We start from the raw sequence: 18,444 nt of genomic DNA, 5'->3' as shown, positions 1-18,444 counted from the left end.
TTATGTTTGTTGCTACTGTTGATTCTGTGGAGCGGATTTGTCTTGATGTGTCATTTGTATGTGTGAGTGCACCATTGGAGTGGTTCTTTGTATGTCTGTGTATATATGCGCATATTAAGACTTATAAAAAGGAAAATCTGGAGCACAAGTTTGGGTTTTGATTAATTTAATTGTTTTATGTAATTCTATGCTGCAATCCAAAGAATAAACATGTATTATAATACATTTATAATTTTCATTTTTTATCATCTGAACAGTAATCTGGTAAGAAAAAATAAAAAAGAAAGATTAACAGAGTATTTGTTCTTTATTTGTACCAAATGGATTTAATATATACAGAAATGTGCAGGGTTGTGGGAGGCTGATGCAGCATGTAGTGTAATGATTGCAGTCCACTCGTTCCACCGTGAACCGCTGTTTGGTTTAGTTTTTTTCCAGAAAAAGAAACAAGACACACTACATGGAGTCTGATCAGTTTTTATTCCCTTGTAAATAGAATATCAATAAAAACACACCTTAAAAATAACAAATAAGGTTTATCCAACAGATGAAAAAGTAACAAAAGGCATATGTAGACTTTCTACATAGCGATTACAGAACAGTCTACTGTCCAAAAAAGGCACTAAATCTTGAAATAGAGAAGAACGAGAAGGGATAAAAATCTATTCAAACTGATAAAACAAACATCCTGCTGAGGTTTGATATTTGTCATTCTGTAGAGAGTTATTGAAGAGTTTATTGCCAAAATGAAATGTTAACCGCTCAGAAGTTTCAAAAACGTTTCTTACATGACTGATAAAATGTTTGAACCAGATGCTCATTTTTTAAGTCGTATTTACAGTCATTGGCTGATTAAAGGAGGAACATTATGAATGGAACATCTACATTTTATGTTCAATGCATGAATGTCAACTTTTTTCACTGAAACAAAAACAGCATTTTGGAAAATAACTCTTCAAATGTCATACTGCATCTCATGTATTCACCATGTTGACTAAGAGACAGGGAGCATTCAGTCCTGAGGCATTACTGACTGAAACCACACTGACACCAGATCCCCTGCGCTTTCTCTTTCAGATCAGATCAAAATCCTCTGCAACTCCATTAACATTGTCATCAAGTGCCAATGGAAGCATCCACAATCCAAACAGTATTGTTAAGACAAGTATTTACTGGACTGCCTGTCTTCAGGAACAGGTGTACTGCCAGAGGGAGAGGCAGCTGGATTTAGCCGAAGGTGCTTGTACTGTACAGGTATTCCAGGTGAAAAACAGGATCTGATCTGAACAATCGGCTGCTTTGTTCCTGTGAAGGAACCGTGAAGGACGCTCATCCTGTCAAACCAAACCGTACAAGGCAACAGAGCACTGAAGGCTGATGGTAAAACCAACAACATGCCGCCCTCAGTTGTGTCAGAGAGAGAGTGCTGAATGTAACTGAAAGAGCAAAGGCTTTATGTCACGTATGGGAATACTGGTGTTACTGTGGTTGTGTTTCATGCTAACTTTGACTTCTTATGCATTTTAAGTTGATTATAATATGAAAACATACTTTGTGGCACTCTGATGATTTTTGTAAATTAACAGTACGGAGACAATTTAGAAATAAAGACAAAGCAAAATAAAATGTAGTCAAGAAACAAAGACCAAGACCACTCAATGAGAAACAACATAAAAGATCACGACACTGCTGCCATGAAAGCTGTTCAGGTTTATTCTGTGAAGTCGTTATTTTGGATTATTTCTTGATCTAAGGAACTTTGGCCCTACTCACACTGTAGTGTTACAGTAGGTGAATCTTAAGCATTTTAACAAGTGTGTCTGCCATGAAAAGGAAAATGTTTCAGTCACCTGATCAGGAAGTCTGCTCCATGTTTAAACAAGGCAGAAAATGGTGAAAGGATCATTTTGTGCCATAAACATGGTAAGGTAGGAAGACGATCTGAGAGCAAAAATAACTACGTCACATAATAAAACTGAGACAGCAAGCTCACAATTACCATTTACAGTTTGGTTTCAGTTGTTTTGTTTCTCATTCTAATTACTCTTACCTAAGCTACTTTTGCACTTCACATTAATTTGCTGCTTTAGAACTCCAAAATACGACTTCTTGAGAAGACCATGAAGGCAGCAACTGAAATGATTTAAAACCCTGAAATAATCTCAAAAGCATGTTGTCTTCAATGAATCCACAGATTCACTTCAGAAAGGCTTCTGCTTGGCAGATGTAAAAGAAAAAAAAAACTTTCTAACCCTTAGTGGGATAGTATACTTTGATAATTTGGTGTAAATAATTCAAACACATGACAGAAAGCTACATAACTGACTAATAATGCCTCAGAGTTTTATAAACGCTTTAGACAAAGACACTCAGGACAGCTCTGCTGCCGTACATTTAAAGAGACATTCCACCACTAAACTTAAATCCTGTCAGACCTTCAGTCTGAACCCAACACTGACGAGCTGCGTCAGTGTTCCACCAGGATGAAGGAAACATGCTGTAGGATTTCATGGACTCTGGTGGAGGCAGGAGCTTATGAATGAATAGAATCTTTTCTGAAGTGGAATTTCCCTTTACTTTCAAACTTAACATTTATTGGCTCGAGTTCAAGAAGGAATTTCCCTTTTAAAAAGGACACTGACATTTCTGTTGTCCCAGATCAGCCAATGAACCGTCTTTACAGCCTCATCACAGTTTGCTGTCAGCCTCCTCTTTTACTCTCAGCCGTCGAAACTTTGATTCACATTGAAGCAGCTGTGGAGGAACCTGTGGGGTGTAGCTTATAGCTGCGGGGGGTAAAGTGAGGTATTTGTGTCGAGTTTTTAACTCTGAACTAGTAGCTTAGCCTGTAAAGCACCTGGTGATGAACAATGATGAAGCGATCTGAATGAAGCCACTTCAGTGTCGGCTGTTCAGAACATCATGTGTTCAGCTTTCGTGCATTAGTTCTGATACAGTGATGCGTTTACAGCCATTGTAGAAATCTGTCAAGCACCGATCCCGTGTTAGTACACTGCAAAAAATAAAGGCACTTCAACTGAAAACCATACACCATGTTAAACAAATGTCACATCACTGACATAATGACTAGATCACATAGTAACTGATACATTAAACTCAAGTTATATTGGCTTTTTAACCAGTGAGGAAGTGTTTAGTGTCACTTAAATACTAACGTTTGTATTGTTAAAATGTAGTTTTCCATTAGAACCTGATCAATTAAAGCTTTCCACTACAACTGAACCAAATGACTATGTGTCATGTGAGAGCCATCACTTATAGCGACAAACAGACAATTATCATCCAACTCTGCAGCTCCCCTCATCGTCTCAGCCTCTTTCAGCTAACTGTTTGGTTCTCCAGCCTGCAAACACCGTTTTCAACTTCGCGTTCAGTGAAAAAGCTCAAACAACCCGCTGCCTGATCAGCAACAAGTTAGTGAACATAGTGAGACATTTAGCAGCTGAAGAGCTGGAATAAATTCAATACTGATGCTGCGCTGTGTCTGTAGCCATCACAACTTGATAATGTCAGTACTGTGTTTATAGCTTGTTGCTTATACACATATCTCCAACTTCATGCAAACAACAAATTGATCTGAAAAGACATCGTGCATGCTAACAACTAGTGAATAAGCGCTTAAAGATGATGACGTATGACTTAAAAACAAGTATCATTTCCCACCAAATATCACCTGTCCAAAAGGCTAGAAAAGGGCGAAACCCGACGTTTAAAGAGATGAATATAAATGCTTGGACTTCTACAATGGCTGAAAGAACACTTGTTGGTGTGGTTGTTTCAAGAGAATCCTCCTCACTCACTTAATGTGAAACTTAACTTTTTCTGGAAAACATCAGTTTCCCAACGATTTTTTTTCCTCTTCCTACTGCCTCTCTGGTTTGTCATTCACACTGATCAATGAAATGTTTCAACAGCAGGGACTCTAAGCACCATGACATTGATCCAATAAAGTGTCATTTAAAATGAACTTACGATTTGAACATTTGACAGTATGTGTTTAGAACACATGGCATATCGAGCACAAACACAGATGTACCTTAAAAGGAAATGCATTTTGCTTGCAATAATTTGACACATCCGATGCATCTTTGATTAGCATATCTCTAATACATGGTTCCACCCATGATCATACACTCAGAAAATACACCAAATTTAAACTTAATACTTTGGCTAATGCTTCACTCACCTTTCACCAACAAGAAAAGACTCATACTGATAGTTTCTCTCATTTGAAGCTAAATATGTCTATATACTGTAAAGAGAGATAAACCCCCACTTTATAGAATATACTGTATATGTGCATGTGTGTATGCACACATACACATGTGGTATATGTAGTATATATTCACTTTATACTTTAATCTGTAGTATCTAGTAACAGTTTGTTTCACTACTGAATACCTCCCAACTGACTGATCTGTATTGATTTTAGATCATCTCACAGTGATTCATTCATTCTGCCTGATCACCCGTTGGGTAAGAGGGCATAAATGAATAACACTCGGCCACCGGGACATCCGAGTTTCTGGTTTTTAGACAAATGTGTCAACGGTTTCAGCTTCCTTCAACATTCATGTATTCAGTAAGTTCTTGTTTTTTTATTACTTGTTATAATTATGGAAGCAAAGAGAGGCCGTAAGGATTTGAATATAAGAAACTGAATACCTAACTGTGAAATACGCTCTCTACAGAATATCTACTGCTGATATTTAAATCCCACTGAATTTATAGCAATGGAGCATTTTATCTAGAAAACCACCTGCTTGAGGTTTAAACTCCTCATTGTTTCAAGCTAGGGTTAGGGTTAGTACAATAATAATTAAAAAAATAATAATAAAAAAAAAAACATTTGAATTTGTGAAGCCTGAAGAAAATCTTAAGATCTGGTGTCCAATATTAAAAAAAACTTGCTCAAATTCATTATTTTCAAGTGAAGTTGAAAAAATCATGTTGCTCACTTTGAATTGGTGAAATTCACACATCAGAATCCAACAAAGCAGTTTTTTGTGTACTTATACTTTGGAGTATCATTTTACTTTTCCTGAAGTACTTTTTATCATAAGTATTGTACTTGGCTACAATAACAAACAAAAGTCACATGAAAAACATGTGAGACTGGACCAAGAAGCTGCTGGTGTGTTTGTTCACCTGTCTGTGTGGCTGAAGCTGCAGGTGTGTGTGCGGCTGCAGGAGGGCGGAGCTCTACAGTCAGCTGACACCGTGGAAACGTGCACGCTCACTGGCCGAGTGTCAGTGGGGGCTGGGGGTGCAGTCTCAGCCAGGCTGGGCCTCGCGGTTAGTGAACATTACAACAATGTACGATTATGCACTAAAATTGAAGATGGCATCATTATGGGTGAAGGTTGGCATCACGGTCGTGACTGCGGTTCCTCTTTCAGCTCAAACCTAGCCTAGCAAGGTAGCGTTACATTTCACCCAGTTTAAGTTCAGTTGCTCATTAAATTCAAAATTATTATTGCCTTTCTTTGCTTCCATATATTGAGCTTATGTTAACAGGACAGGGGATCAAGGTGTGGGTTATTCTGCTTCTTTCTCTCTTTTGATTTTCATCTTAACTCACAGAAATTACCAACAAGCTGTGGCCTCGATGAAACTGAGCTTATTCTGCTATTCTTCTCACTGGAAGGAATTAACACAACAAAACTGTAATATGATCAGCTGTGATGAAATGCACCATAAATTAAAACAATCAGTTAAAAATGAACTTTCAAATTCATGTATTTATCTTTTGAGGAGGTTCAGTTGTGGTGTGATCACAGTGCAAGACCCTGAAACTATTTGAGCCCCGTGTCAAATACAGTGTTGTCCTGCTGTGAGAAATGCAGTTTCCAGAGGAAGCTGCACAATGCATCATGTCCTGTTAGACTCACTATGGAAGATTTTAAATGCCCAAATAAAACCAAATCAACTGTGAAAAACACATTGCTATATGCATGTCCTTTAAGTTCGCTTTTATTGTAATTAGAATTAAATAATTTAGAATTTGTCACTTTCTTTGTTTGATTTGTTTTTATTTAGGCATTTCCATAGCCTGCTAGGGAGTACTTAAACAAATAAACGCTAATTATTTTATCATTATTATTATAATATACTTGTAATACCTATAAGAGTGTAGCAGAGCAGGTTGGTGGTTGGAGGTAGGGTTGGGAGGTATCTCAGGGTTGGAGTTTACACGACTTTTGGTCATTTTTTTCATTTAATACATTCCTATAAAATCTGCTTGCATATTAACAGACCTCTGATCCTGTTCCATTCATCACTCCGACAATTTCAATAGCCACCGCTCCCTTCAGTCGTCTTCCAGCGTTTCCGTCTTGATGTCATTCCCCATACTGCACCTCGCCTCATCCACCTGATTGGCTAGGGCTTGGTTGCTGTGACTGACAGCCACCTTCTCCAATCCGATTTGGTCCTGGGGCTCGGACAGCACGCTGTGGATGGTGGGTTCCTCCTGGAGGGAAGGGGAGGGGGGAGACCAGGACACACCTGTCAATCTGGAACCTTCCGCCTGAGCGCCCGCCCCTGAAACTAGGGAGCGACCAATCAGAGCAGCGCCCCTCTGTCCAGACAAGCCTCCTCTACCCAGGGCAGAGAACCAGCTGGGGAGCAGCGTGGGAACCTGAGCGAGGAGAGGAGGAATGAAGGGAATGATTCAGAGATTTTTGGCTCAATCTAGATTTTCTTCAACTTAAAGCTTCTAATGAACATCTGCCCAGATCAATTTATCTGAGGCCAAAGCTCTTTGATAATGCAGCTGTAGTGAGGAGGCAGTGTGTATGTACCTGGGTCGGAGAGGACAGGTCAGCTCGACCGAAACCAAACTGCCTGGCTGAAGCTCTCTTGTCAAATAAGGACACCTCACAAGCCTGTGACAGAGCAGCAGAGGTTATACAACACCCAGCTCATTCCACTCACAAATATGTGACTAAATGTAAATTTAAACAGGTTACACAAACAGGAATCACAACAAGTAGATTATATAATGTTTGTACACTGTAAAACTTTACTGACCAAACGTTCACTAACCCCTGTGTATGTTTACTGTTCCACACATTCATACCTCTGAGCTGCTCAGTGCAAATACAACCATCCCCTGTTGTCACTGGACAGCTCTTAAGAGGAGTTACAACTCACTGACTGTTTGAGTCTAGTTTACCTGGTCAGGGAAGTCATTGCCGTCCACCTCGTCGCTGTTGGACTGACCGCCTGGACTCTGAACCTCAATGCCGTGGCTCTCCAAGATGGCTGCTTCTTCAAAAACACAAACCTCATCATAGCATATCGACCTCAAACAGGAACACACTCAAATGCAAGCGAGCAGTGACGCGAAGTAAGACTGAATGAGCAGAGACGTTGCTCTGTTCCTGCTGTTACTGCTGAAAATCATGCAGCTGCAAAAGCGAGAATTTCAACACAGGAATGTGTGTGCATGCCCAGGTGTGTGCGAAATTATACAGCAGCGTTTGTGACGAGCAGGATGGCATCTAAGCGTTGGTTGGGTGATACAGAGAGCAGAGAACATCCAGCTGGTCTACAGAGATGTTTGCTGTACATGTGTGTTCACTTATTTAGAGACTGTGTGAGAAACCAGCACAAGTACTTAAGATGTTCTTCAGCTTTTTTAGCCCCACTAGGATATTGTATGTATGACTCCAACAACATCTACTACTATTAAACACACACACACACACGCACGCACACACACAGAGGTAGACATTACCAATGTTAGCGCGCCTCTTGATGTCTTTGCGGCGGTTGGCAAACCAGTTGTAGACTTTCAGAGATGTGACCCTCTCCAGATCAGTCAGCTTCTTTCCTGTAACACACACAGACACACACCTGTTATTGAGGACACCACTGATCCACTATGTGCCCTTGAGCGGGACGATAAACCTTCGTCCTCTGCTAAAGCGCTGAATGTCTATTTTGGAATTATGAGGCAAGTTGCTATAATTAAAGAGTAAACCAATTTTGTTAATCAAGTGAGAGTTAGAGTTACATTTAGTAATGAGCTATGGAGTCATTCATCCCTGTTTTTACATACCTGGTTTCTGAATGACAGCATTGCAGGCAGTTGCAATCTCCTCTCTCTTGGCCTCATCAGGGTACTGGTTATCACTGAAGTAGCTGTGTAGACACGCACGCAAAGCCAGTTGTGTATTATTCTTTGTAGGGGTGCCAGAAAACAACTCAATAGCTCGGTCATAATTTTGATAGTTGCTGACTTGAATTAACATTCGCAGCATTTTTACACGTTACACATAAGGAATAGAAACATGAACTTAAAAAGGCTGGCCGAAAGAACGACTACCAAACGAGGGAACGGGGGAATGTACGTTACACCTTGAATGCAGCATGCGGCACAGCGTGCTTATGAAAACAGAGTTCAGACTTCTTCAAAGTTTCCGAAGAAGACTGTTTGCTGTTTGTTCGTAACAAATGTTCCAAGCGAGTTCCACGAGGAGGGAGAGTTTTAATACTTCAAACCTGGTCAGCCACCTGAAACATAACCACCGCTTTGACGGAGTCTGGAAAGCGTATGAGGACGGCCGGCCTGCTAAAGACGCTAACGTTAGCAAGGCAGCCGCAAAGAAGCCACCGGGACTGACACATGTCGGCGAGGCTTTCGAAAAACCCAAGAAATTTGCCAAAGATGAACCACGGGCTAAGGTTATTGAAGATTTAATCATGGACATGATGGTGCTTGACTTACTATGGACTGCCCTTTTTCAGTTTGTTTACATAGATAAGTCTAAGTAAGGGATAATGTATCTTTCTTCAGAATGACATAGAAGGCCGATGTGAAGCGGTGGGGTTTATTTCTCCATAGGAACCTGTTCACTATACGTTATCCCGCTTAGAACACGGCTTACTACTAAAGCATTCAATAATGTGACATAAAATAGTGATTAAAACACATTTTATTGATTAAAAATGAGCCTATTCGTCTGTCACATCTCTCACTGCGCAGCGGATCTGAAAGTAAACACGTACATTGCGTAGCAACCACCTCTCACTGTGGGCTGCTGTTTTTTGGTTTTGTTTGTGGTATTGATGTCATGATGTTAGGTATATGTGTGTATTATCGGTTATCGGTATCGGCCTTTAGGAGCTGAAAGTTATTGGTTATCGGTATCGGTTTTAAAAAACAGTTATCGTGCATCCCTAATTCTTTGTTACCTTTTCAGTCAGTCCACACCTCCTCCTTTTAATTTTCTTGCTGTTACCTCCTTCCCAACCCTCCCAGCAGCTGACCACCTCCTCCTCCTCACCTCTCCATAACAGCCAGACACTCCTTCCTCCAGGTGAACCTGCTCCCGCGTCGCAGACGGAAGCCCGTTGGGGCGGAGCCAAATGAAGGCGGGGTTTGGTGCCAGTCCATCATGTCATCCAGAGCCAATGGAGCGGCTCGCATGGCCAAAGTGGCACCTGAAGTCACAAACACCAGACGGCGTTAGTAATATAGCTTATTTTTATTTCAGTTCTGTTCAGTGTTTCTCCACCTAAAAACATGCCTCAAATATAATAATGTAATGTAATAATTGTATATTGTACATCTAATATGTATCTTTGGAGCACGTACGCTTCATCATCTGGTTGTAAGGACAGAGTGATCCATTACACCCTGACGTTCATTTATTTCAGAGGATCAAGTCAATGAAACAAATGAAAGTCAAGAGATTATGATTAAAGCATCACACCAGTCTTTCTCATACTGCACATTCCACTATGCTGGTTTCAACTTAGCACAATGTATTCATTGTTCAGTCACAAGAGCAGTTTAGGGTCGTCGTTTCTTTAACTGAGGATGTCTCAAGATGCCCATAAAAAATGCAAGCACATGCCATGGTTTTCTTTTCTATCAAAAGACTCTTTGATAGCAACTTAATGTCACATTTTCCAGTCTCCAAATATTTGAAACCACTCCTGCAAAACTGTGGCTAAAAAACAATTCACCTCATTTCAGTTCATATTACAAGAGCTGTCAATCTAGGGTGTCCAGAGTCCTGCTCTTGGAGACTCTAGCTCTATGTGGACATACGGATATATGGATTGTCCATTGTGAAATATGCTTTTAATAGATAACTAGCTCCTACCATTATGTTGCAGAGGGAATTGTTCTGAATGGTCTGACTTTTGCTCAGTGTTGAGAAACTCAAGTTGTTATTGAAGTCAGCACTGCCAGTCATACATTCAGAGCAGCTGACTGGTTATCCAAAAACAGGCTATCCCTTTTATTTTACAGTATTTTTTCACACATTGAGGAGTGGGAGGTTATGCAGCAGATGTAGGCCTGAAGGTGGAGGTTGGTGTTACCGGGGTTGGTCTTCTCCAGCTGGTACCAGCGGAAGAAGGCTCGTTTCTTCTGCTCGCTGAGGTCTGATCCCTGCTGCAGGAGCCAGTGGGAGATCCGGCTCTGGCTGATCCCTGGAGGAAGAGGAACGGCGCGACATCTGTATCATCAGTCGGCTGGATGTGTGCTGGCATGCTAACTCTTTCTGCTTTTGCTGCTGATTCAGTGGGTCTGGTTTAAGTGGCACATGATGATACTCACCCGTTACCTGAGCGACCACAGCCTGGGAGATCCGCCTGTTCGCCAGGAAGGACTTAATCTCCTCTTTGATCACAGCACTGTCCCTCCTACAAGCAGAGAAGACAATATCATGTTTAACACAAAGTACAATAAACGTTCACAGTTGCAACAGTCTGTCATTACTGGCACACACAGCACAAGATGACCGTCACTGTATTTAAACCAGCTGTCGGTCTGCAATCCACACACACACATATTCATGGCAGTGGCTGATGAAGCTGAATATGTGGCCCCATCCTGCTGTAATATTCGCTGCTCTCTTTCTGGTTTGATTTTCATACACCCTCCAATCAATACGACTCTGATTGCCGCTGTCTGACTGCAGACTGCAGATGAGAGGCACTAGTGTGTGTGTGTGTGCGTGTGTATGCACAGTACACAGTATGTGTGAGTGTGTGTACGCATTAATCCTTGTATCATATTCAGATTCAGTGTGGGCTAGAGGCACGCTTGTCGACCATCAGGCCCTCTGTATTAACACCTGCTCTCTGCTGCAGCAATCTACTGTAGGTGTTGGCATTTATTGGCTGACATAAACACCCACAAGATTTATCTGCAATGAGCTAATATCAACCAGGCCTATTTATGGGTTGAGCTCAAAACTATTGGTGATTATTTTACAGACTTGAGAGATTTTTGTGACAAACACACACCTTTGCTTGGTTGCAACACTGTCAACGAAACTTTGCACACTGAGGAAGGGCATCGGTCCACAATGTCCATGCTTAACAATATTAAGTGTCTAATTGGACAGGTGGAATGACAGTTTAGCCTTGGTCTAGCTTCTCATCCCACTGTGTGGGAAACAATTCCAGATTAAAAAGTTTATGGAAACAGTTGTGCACTGCTCTATATCACAGGTGGAAAGCTAACCGGATTTAAGTTTAAATAAATCAGCCAGTCAGTCCTCATCCTTGACGCCTTCCCTCTTGCAAAGTCAAAACATTATGTTACAGCACACTTCCAATAAAGCATAAATCTCACCATTGTGTGTCTACTGTCTGTGAATGTGGAATGGGCTCATTGCTGTTCACTGTGGCAGATGAGGGGGAAAAGCCCAGCATGGACTGGCTCATCACAGTGGAAATGATGCCCAATGTAAAGTGTTTGCAAACAGTACTTTTTGGTTTTTCCCTATGGGAAGTTTCTATGGGAAGTATCTGGAACTCTAATGCAGTGGATGAAACGGCCCTACCATAGGCCAATCATATCATACATTGAAAATTAACTGTTATACTTGCTGTGTATTTAAACATGATGTAACACTGTTATCAGACTGTGTAGCCTGACAACAATATTTCAATCAACCATCAAAATGCCATCCCTCAATACCTGCTATTGTCTGTCTGTTTTTTCCTGGCAGCCAGTTCTGGTCTAACCCAGTTTGAGTACAGACAAGTCTAGTCTGGTCTTACCTCATCAAGTCCTCCACCTTGTCATCAACATCTATGTCCTCTTCACTGGTCTCAAACCCGTAGCCTGGCGTAGTCACGCTGCCACTAACCACACCAAGAGGAAACCGGGGCGGTGACAGCTTCCCATTGGTGACAGCGACTAGACCGTTCTGAGCTACCGCAGCCATGGTGACAGGTGAGGCTGCTGGAATTGGCAAAGGCGGAGAGGTGGTGTCAAAGTTGTTATTAGGTGACAGTGACAGTCGGTTGTCAGGGAAACTTGTCTGAGTGGCGGTGGAGGTCATGGAGGAAGAGGCGGCGACAGTACTGGAAGAAGACAAGGAAGATGACGGGGGCAGGTAGGAAGGTTTATGGGTCAACTTGTGTCCATGTTTCCGGTCCAGGTGGTCCAAGGTGTCCAGGGCATGGAGAACCTCCACCTGTGTGATCCCTGTCCTTCTTAGCCTCTGGAGGAGGTCAATCTGCTCGATGGTGAAACGAGGCTCCTCACACTGCTGGAACATCCTAGAGGAAATCATAACTACACCATTAATACCAAAGAAAAATGACAACACCCTCAGTCCATTTACTCAAGTGCTGTGCCCTGCAGTACAGTTTTGAAGCAGTGGCAGTTTACATAAATATTCCCAGCTTGTAAGATTTTCCAGTAGCACCCTACATGTTGGAGGAAATACATAGCACATTAAAACATTTAATATCAAAGTTCAGCCTCCTCTAGAATAAATGGATTTAGGTCAGCTATGCCACGCAAACACTTCTTGTAGGTTATGCCCCTGATCAAATTAGACTTGATTTTCTCTCGCAAAGAGCAACCACTGTATTTCAAAGCACCACACACTACAAGCTTTGCGTAGGTATTTGTCTGCAAGCAGAAATATTCTATGCAATTTTGTTCATTTCACTGTCTACTTTAATCAAGCTAGTAAAAAACATTTTACAAGTAAGTTTATTGAAGCAAAATTTAATGGAGCACTGTTCAAATGTTGCACTGAAAATAGAGCACTTGAGTCACTCTGTAGAGCTTCTGACCACTAGTAGTGCTTTGCAGCAATGTGTTTACAAGCACCTCTTTTGTTTGTAGTGCGCACATAGTTGGCATGATTTACATCCTGCCACTGGTTTCATGATGTTTTGCTGATCAACAGTTGTTGGCAGTAACACACCAAAGAAGTGTTGCAAAGCGCCCACAAACACAATGGAGACCAAGCCTGTTAGCAAGAAAAGATGGATGCAAACAATGCACAGTTGAAAATATTATTTAAAAAAACAGCTACAGAAAACAATGAGTAGGAAAAGTAATAAACATGTTTCTCAGACCTCAAGGTTGCATACAGTGTATTTAATGAGAAACACTGAATGTAAACATAATTCAGCCCTGGTTGATTATCCTCCACATCACGTCCAGTACATGCATGCATTGTTTTCTGTGAATCCCTCGTGCATGAATGCACAATTTGAATCCCATTCAGGAAAGGTGGACTCCACTAGTGACGAAGAAAACCATTATATTTGTAGAGAGGCCATTCAAGAATGCAAATACACTGAGTGACAATTGCAAAAACAAAATACTGGAATACTGGTCATAAAGCAGGTCAAAAATGGGGCTTGGTTTAATGTAGATCTCCAGTTTCTACCTCTGATTAATTGATTCATTTTAGCTCATTGGTGACTTTTCTCCTAGCACTGAGCTTCACATCCCTGAAAAAAATAAAAAACTCCAATGGGACAATCACAGAACAAAACGAATGTACAGTCACATCTGTTAGCTTCCTGCCTGCAGATTTACAGCACGCACACACACACACACAGAAAGACGTCAGAGCTCAGCAGCTGCTATCCAGATATGAAGTGCATTCCTCCAGACTAAATAAGCCATTTATTATAGCGGATACCTTTTCAGCCACAATAATCAAATAATATTCAAATAATGTCATGAATGGTATGTTTCAAACCACAAACATGGTCACGTCAATGTGCCATTAAGGACTAATTTGTCATTTCTAAATAACAGTCATAATAACAGTTGCTAAGCTAAAGTGAGAAAAACAAAGGGAGAGCAGAAGAGGAAGATAAACGGAGAAATTAGATAACACATCTGTCTCAATGCTTTTTTTTCAGATGCCAAGAAGAAAAATAGGCCACAGCAGAGAATCAAAGTCAGCAGACATGTCAACACTTACACAGAGAAGGAGGGTGAGGTCGAGTGTGTATCTGTGTGTGTGCGCGAGTGTGTCTTGGGAAAAATGCCAAGAAAAATTTACATCTCAGGCAGCCAAGCTCCATACTTTCTCTCACTGCTGCAGAGGATGAGTCACGCTGTATAAAGTTAGACTGATATACAGGATCGATATAGGACTGAGTGTGGTAAAATCCTGATCTCAACTACTTTGTTATCATTTCATCATAACCGATGTTATTATCAACAATACGTAATTGCAGATTAATAATTACATTATTTGACTTATTTCTGTGTAGCATTTGTTAAGTCTTTTTTACAGTTTTCCTTCACTGCTGTTATTGCAATTCTTTACAAAACTGCTAGATTTAACATTAAAATCACTTATGATTGCTTTTACTTTTGGCACAGCTGCAGCAAAAATCTGTGGTTTACGCAACATTTCTCTGACCAAAGGGGAGCATGGAAGAAAACAGAGTACAAGAAACACTAATATTCAAACAAAAAGTGACAAATATGATTCTAATTTTGATTGACTGGGCAAGCCTTGCTCAATATCATCATTTATGTCTATATTCGATAGCCGGCGGCAGACACATGACAGGAAATGAAAACAGAAAGAAATGCGGAATGACATGCCACGAAAAGTCCCCGGCCAAACGCAAACTAGGGATGTTACAGTTCACGGTTGACGCCTTAGCTCCAAGGACATCAGGGTGGCCAACCGGATCACTTTTAATCAGTTCTGCCCCTCAGTGTCTGCGATTCTTGCCCCTGCCTGAGTCTGGCCAGAAAGACGGCTTTACAAAGAGTTCTGGTGGCTCTAAACCACTTAGATCTTTCTGATGCGGAGGTTCTGTGGAGTTAAGCTTTGCCCTACATGCACTGTGAACTGTGTAAACTACGCCATGTGTGTTTATGTGTCAATTTGCCTGATGCAATCGACAGACAAATCTAGAATGATCAAAGGAAACAAGATGTATCTCAGTGCAATGTGACTGGTCCACATAAGATCAGGGGCAGCCAGAAGAAATGCACTGAAGCTGTACCTAAAAAGAACCTATTTAAAGTGCTGACTGGAATGAATACCTTACCTCTACAGTAACATCTTGTTACAACTACAGCAACATTTGAAAAGGAAAAAGGTGAAACACATTTCTAATCACAACACTTTGAGATTTTGTAAAAGGGTGCCGGAATACAGCGGATTATTCTCACATTCTGTAGAAAATCTATTAATCTATTAATCTAGTTTGTAGTTTATGATGAACACAGGTGGATAAACAAACAAGAAAATGTGACTTTCAATTAACAAATATTCTTTCTTTTACTTACACACTTATGAGTGTATGAACATGTCTCATCTGGCCAAACATTTTGTAAGTTATTTAATAATTTGTGATGAAACCAGCCACCAGGGAAAAACAGAGGTATTTTGGCCAAATCTATCTGCTAGATCATCAATCTTCCAGCAGCCACTTTGGCAGGAAATCAACTTCCTGTACAAGGTGCTCTTATTATAGGAAGACACGGTGGCTTTTAGATGCACAATGACACCATGTGACCAGGAGGCAAACAGAACTTTTCCTTCCTGCTCTGAGAAAAGAATCAGACTAATTATTTATTGTAGCCTGGCAGACAAGAGTGTATCCCATCCAACATGCATCTTCCCTCCAAAGCAAACCATATCAAGGCAGGAAACCCACCTTTATGTACTGCATTTCAGTCAGTCAGAGTTTAAACTTTTACTTTTTCACACTATCTGGAACGTGGACTGAGCCACTTCAGTGGTCACTAAAGTTTCTCATTATGGCTACAGCACATTAACAGAGCCTTCCGAGTAGCCATGCTTACTAAAGGCAACATTAGCACAGTACAGGACAAAGTACCAAGTCAAAGTACTCCAAAATTTTAGCATTATAAAGAAAAGTCATCATCAAGAAAATATGGCAAAAAATTTTGGAAGAAAAACAAAATCTGATAACATGGTCCAGTTTTATATTGACGTTGGCAGCCGTGGAAGCTCTGCTGGTCGCTGACTTTAGCCGAAGAGTTCAGGTTATAGTGGACTGACAGAAAACCAGTAGTGCACCAAAGCAGACGTTGTGTGTCTCAGTACGGGTGATTACGTGCGGCTGGGAAAGAGCATGTGTGCAAGTGGGGACAGAAGGACTAGTAATCAAATAGTGCTGACTGGTACTGCTCTAGTCCTTAAGAGATCTGTGCTGAGCAGCAACAGCAGGAAGACAAAAGATAAGACTTGGGACACACATGAAAATACACACACAGAAGTCACAACCGGGGTAATGCTGTTTGACTCAAAAAGTAGAGTGGTCCTCCAGCTCACACAACACTGTGTGAGTGTTCTTGAGCTAGGCACTGAACACAGAGCAGCTCTGCAGCTGAACATGTCCTGACCTCTGACCTCCCTGTGCAGCACAGAACGTCTCCACAGAATCCCACAGGACAAGAAACATATCAACACACCGTCCAACTGGATTGAGGCTTTGTGTCACCATCCGGGTTCACTCCTCAGACGACTCACATTTTGTATGTCCAGAAAAATTTCAAGTTTGCTGTGTTCGGAGGCGTCCGTCGAATGAAAGGTTTAACGTGTTAAAGATAAACCGTATTAATATTCCTGAACCCGGTGACCTGCCTCCCGTCCAGACGTGGCATGAAGCGCAGCCTGGTTACAGACATGAGCCAGCTGAGCACATACACAAAAGTCATTTAATTACAGTGGGCAACTTTTTAACCCGAAATTTAACTACAACAGAAAAGAACAGCTGGCTCGTGTGGACGGAGACTATACTGTAGTGGTCCCAGATGTCAAGGGCGACCCGATGCAGAGTGTTCTCTTGAAATGATCGCCCTTCACGCCGAATCACACTAAAAAAATAATGGATTTTAATTTTGCCCTGCTTCTAGGAAAACAGTCATCCCCGATAGACGGTGTCTTAAGGTGTTTAATGCATAACGAAAAACAACAATTCAATTCGGCATATATCTTATAGACTAAAGCACTCTTAGCACAACAAAATAGTACATGTTGTTACTAGTTCGCCTGTTGTTAACTGTAATTGCTACACTCTACTAAAATACACTGTGCATCGCGGTAGCGAGCATTAGACCAACTGGAAAAGTTGATTTTAAGTGTTTTTTGGTGAACTTCGTCCACGCCGAATTAGAGACTGGCTCGTTATCATTCAGTCAAGACCGTTAATGTCAGTTTACGTAGTGCGAACCTTCACCGCCAAGTAAAACGCCGCAGCACAGCCGAAAATTTTAAGGAGTTTTCAGTTATCACCATACAGAGAAAAGGAAATGCATCGGGCTAGCAGGACCGTTTTAAGACAGCAGTAGTTGGAGCTGCAGGACTTAACTTACCTTAATATTCCAGTCTAAGAGCCTCCACTGATGTTTCTTTAACCATATATCTATTGTCTTGGGGCGCCAGGGCACACGGACACTGACAGTTTTCCCAAAATGTCTCCTCTGTTTCTAATTGGGTTTCAATCCACCGTCAGACAGATTCGCCTTTTGTCCGGCAGACAGGCGCCATGTTGACACAATGACGCAAGGAACGACGGGAGTTGCAGTTTACAGAACTTACTGTACTCAGAGAATCATCAGTTACCTGGCTGTAACTGAAATTTAATACAGTATCCCTGCAATATTACCTGCCTTTATGTGGGTTATGGTGTTCAGCTTTTATTGACAGTGCCAGAGAGGTGTTGATTCAACTCAACTTTTTCTAATATTTTGTTAATGTAACTTTTTTTTATTACTTAGTTTATGTCTGAAGTATTTTGTCCCTGCTTTTTTCACAGTCAGTAAACACCTTCTCCTTGTTTTAAGCTTGTTTATTTTTTCACCTTGTAAATGCTTAGGCGACTCTTAACAGTCACACACACATATACACCAAAGAGTTAACTAATCATGCTCAAAAGCTTGTGCCTTGTTCTGTACCCACAGAGCAGGAAAACATGGAAGCCGAGAGCTGAGCACGGTGTTGCTCCTGTGACCCCTGAGTGATTGGAACCACCAGGTTAGTTTCTTCATGTGCATTCGTGACATGAAACATTTTCAGTAGCTGGACAGTATTTCATCATGTGGTGTACACCGGATCAAAGGGACAGCCTGCATTACCAACACATGACCCTGTGCACAGGCTTAGGGTTATGTTTAGGTTTAGGGTACTGTGGTGTGGATCC

The 18,444-nt window shown here is 41.3% G+C and overlaps 1 protein-coding gene across 3 annotated transcripts; it reads right to left on the bottom strand.

Moving 5' to 3' along the window:
- Window positions 1–461: 461 nt before the first annotated feature.
- Window positions 462–17,770, bottom strand: LOC121608295 (homeobox-containing protein 1-like). 3 transcript variants are annotated; one of them, XM_041939521.1, is made up of 10 exons: window positions 17,618–17,770; window positions 12,052–12,555; window positions 10,598–10,683; window positions 10,360–10,470; window positions 9,315–9,471; window positions 8,087–8,169; window positions 7,763–7,858; window positions 7,199–7,293; window positions 6,825–6,908; window positions 462–6,661 (listed from the first exon to the last, which is right to left on the bottom strand). In XM_041939521.1, the coding sequence occupies exons 2-10, from the start codon at window positions 12,552–12,554 to the stop codon at window positions 6,332–6,334; spliced, it is 1,545 nt and encodes a 514-aa protein (XP_041795455.1). In that variant the 5' UTR covers window position 12,555; window positions 17,618–17,770; the 3' UTR covers window positions 462–6,331. The 3 variants fall into 3 exon arrangements, with proteins under 3 accessions (XP_041795455.1, XP_041795462.1, XP_041795472.1); XM_041939528.1 differs by having other exon boundaries at window positions 7,199–7,290; XM_041939538.1 differs by having other exon boundaries at window positions 7,199–7,287.
- Between the last annotated feature and the right edge of the window lie 674 nt (window positions 17,771–18,444).

Source organism: Chelmon rostratus, chromosome 1, assembly GCF_017976325.1.
Source record: "Chelmon rostratus isolate fCheRos1 chromosome 1, fCheRos1.pri, whole genome shotgun sequence".
Taxonomy (NCBI): domain Eukaryota; kingdom Metazoa; phylum Chordata; class Actinopteri; order Chaetodontiformes; family Chaetodontidae; genus Chelmon; species Chelmon rostratus.
The sequence above is the reverse complement of the archived record's forward strand: the minus strand, read 5'-3'. Positions and strand labels throughout refer to the sequence as shown.

Excerpts from the sequence above, each read along its gene's own strand:
- LOC121608295 (XM_041939521.1), bottom strand. The coding sequence starts at position 12,554 with ATGTTCCAGCAGTGTGAGGAGCCTCGTTTCACCATCGAGCAGATTGAC. Across the intron at positions 9,472-10,359 it reads GCTGGAGAAGACCAACCCCG|GTGCCACTTTGGCCATGCGA; the intron begins GTAACACCAACC and ends TTGTGACTTCAG. Across the intron at positions 7,859-8,086 it reads TGCTGTCATTCAGAAACCAG|GAAAGAAGCTGACTGATCTG; the intron begins GTATGTAAAAAC and ends TGTGTGTTACAG.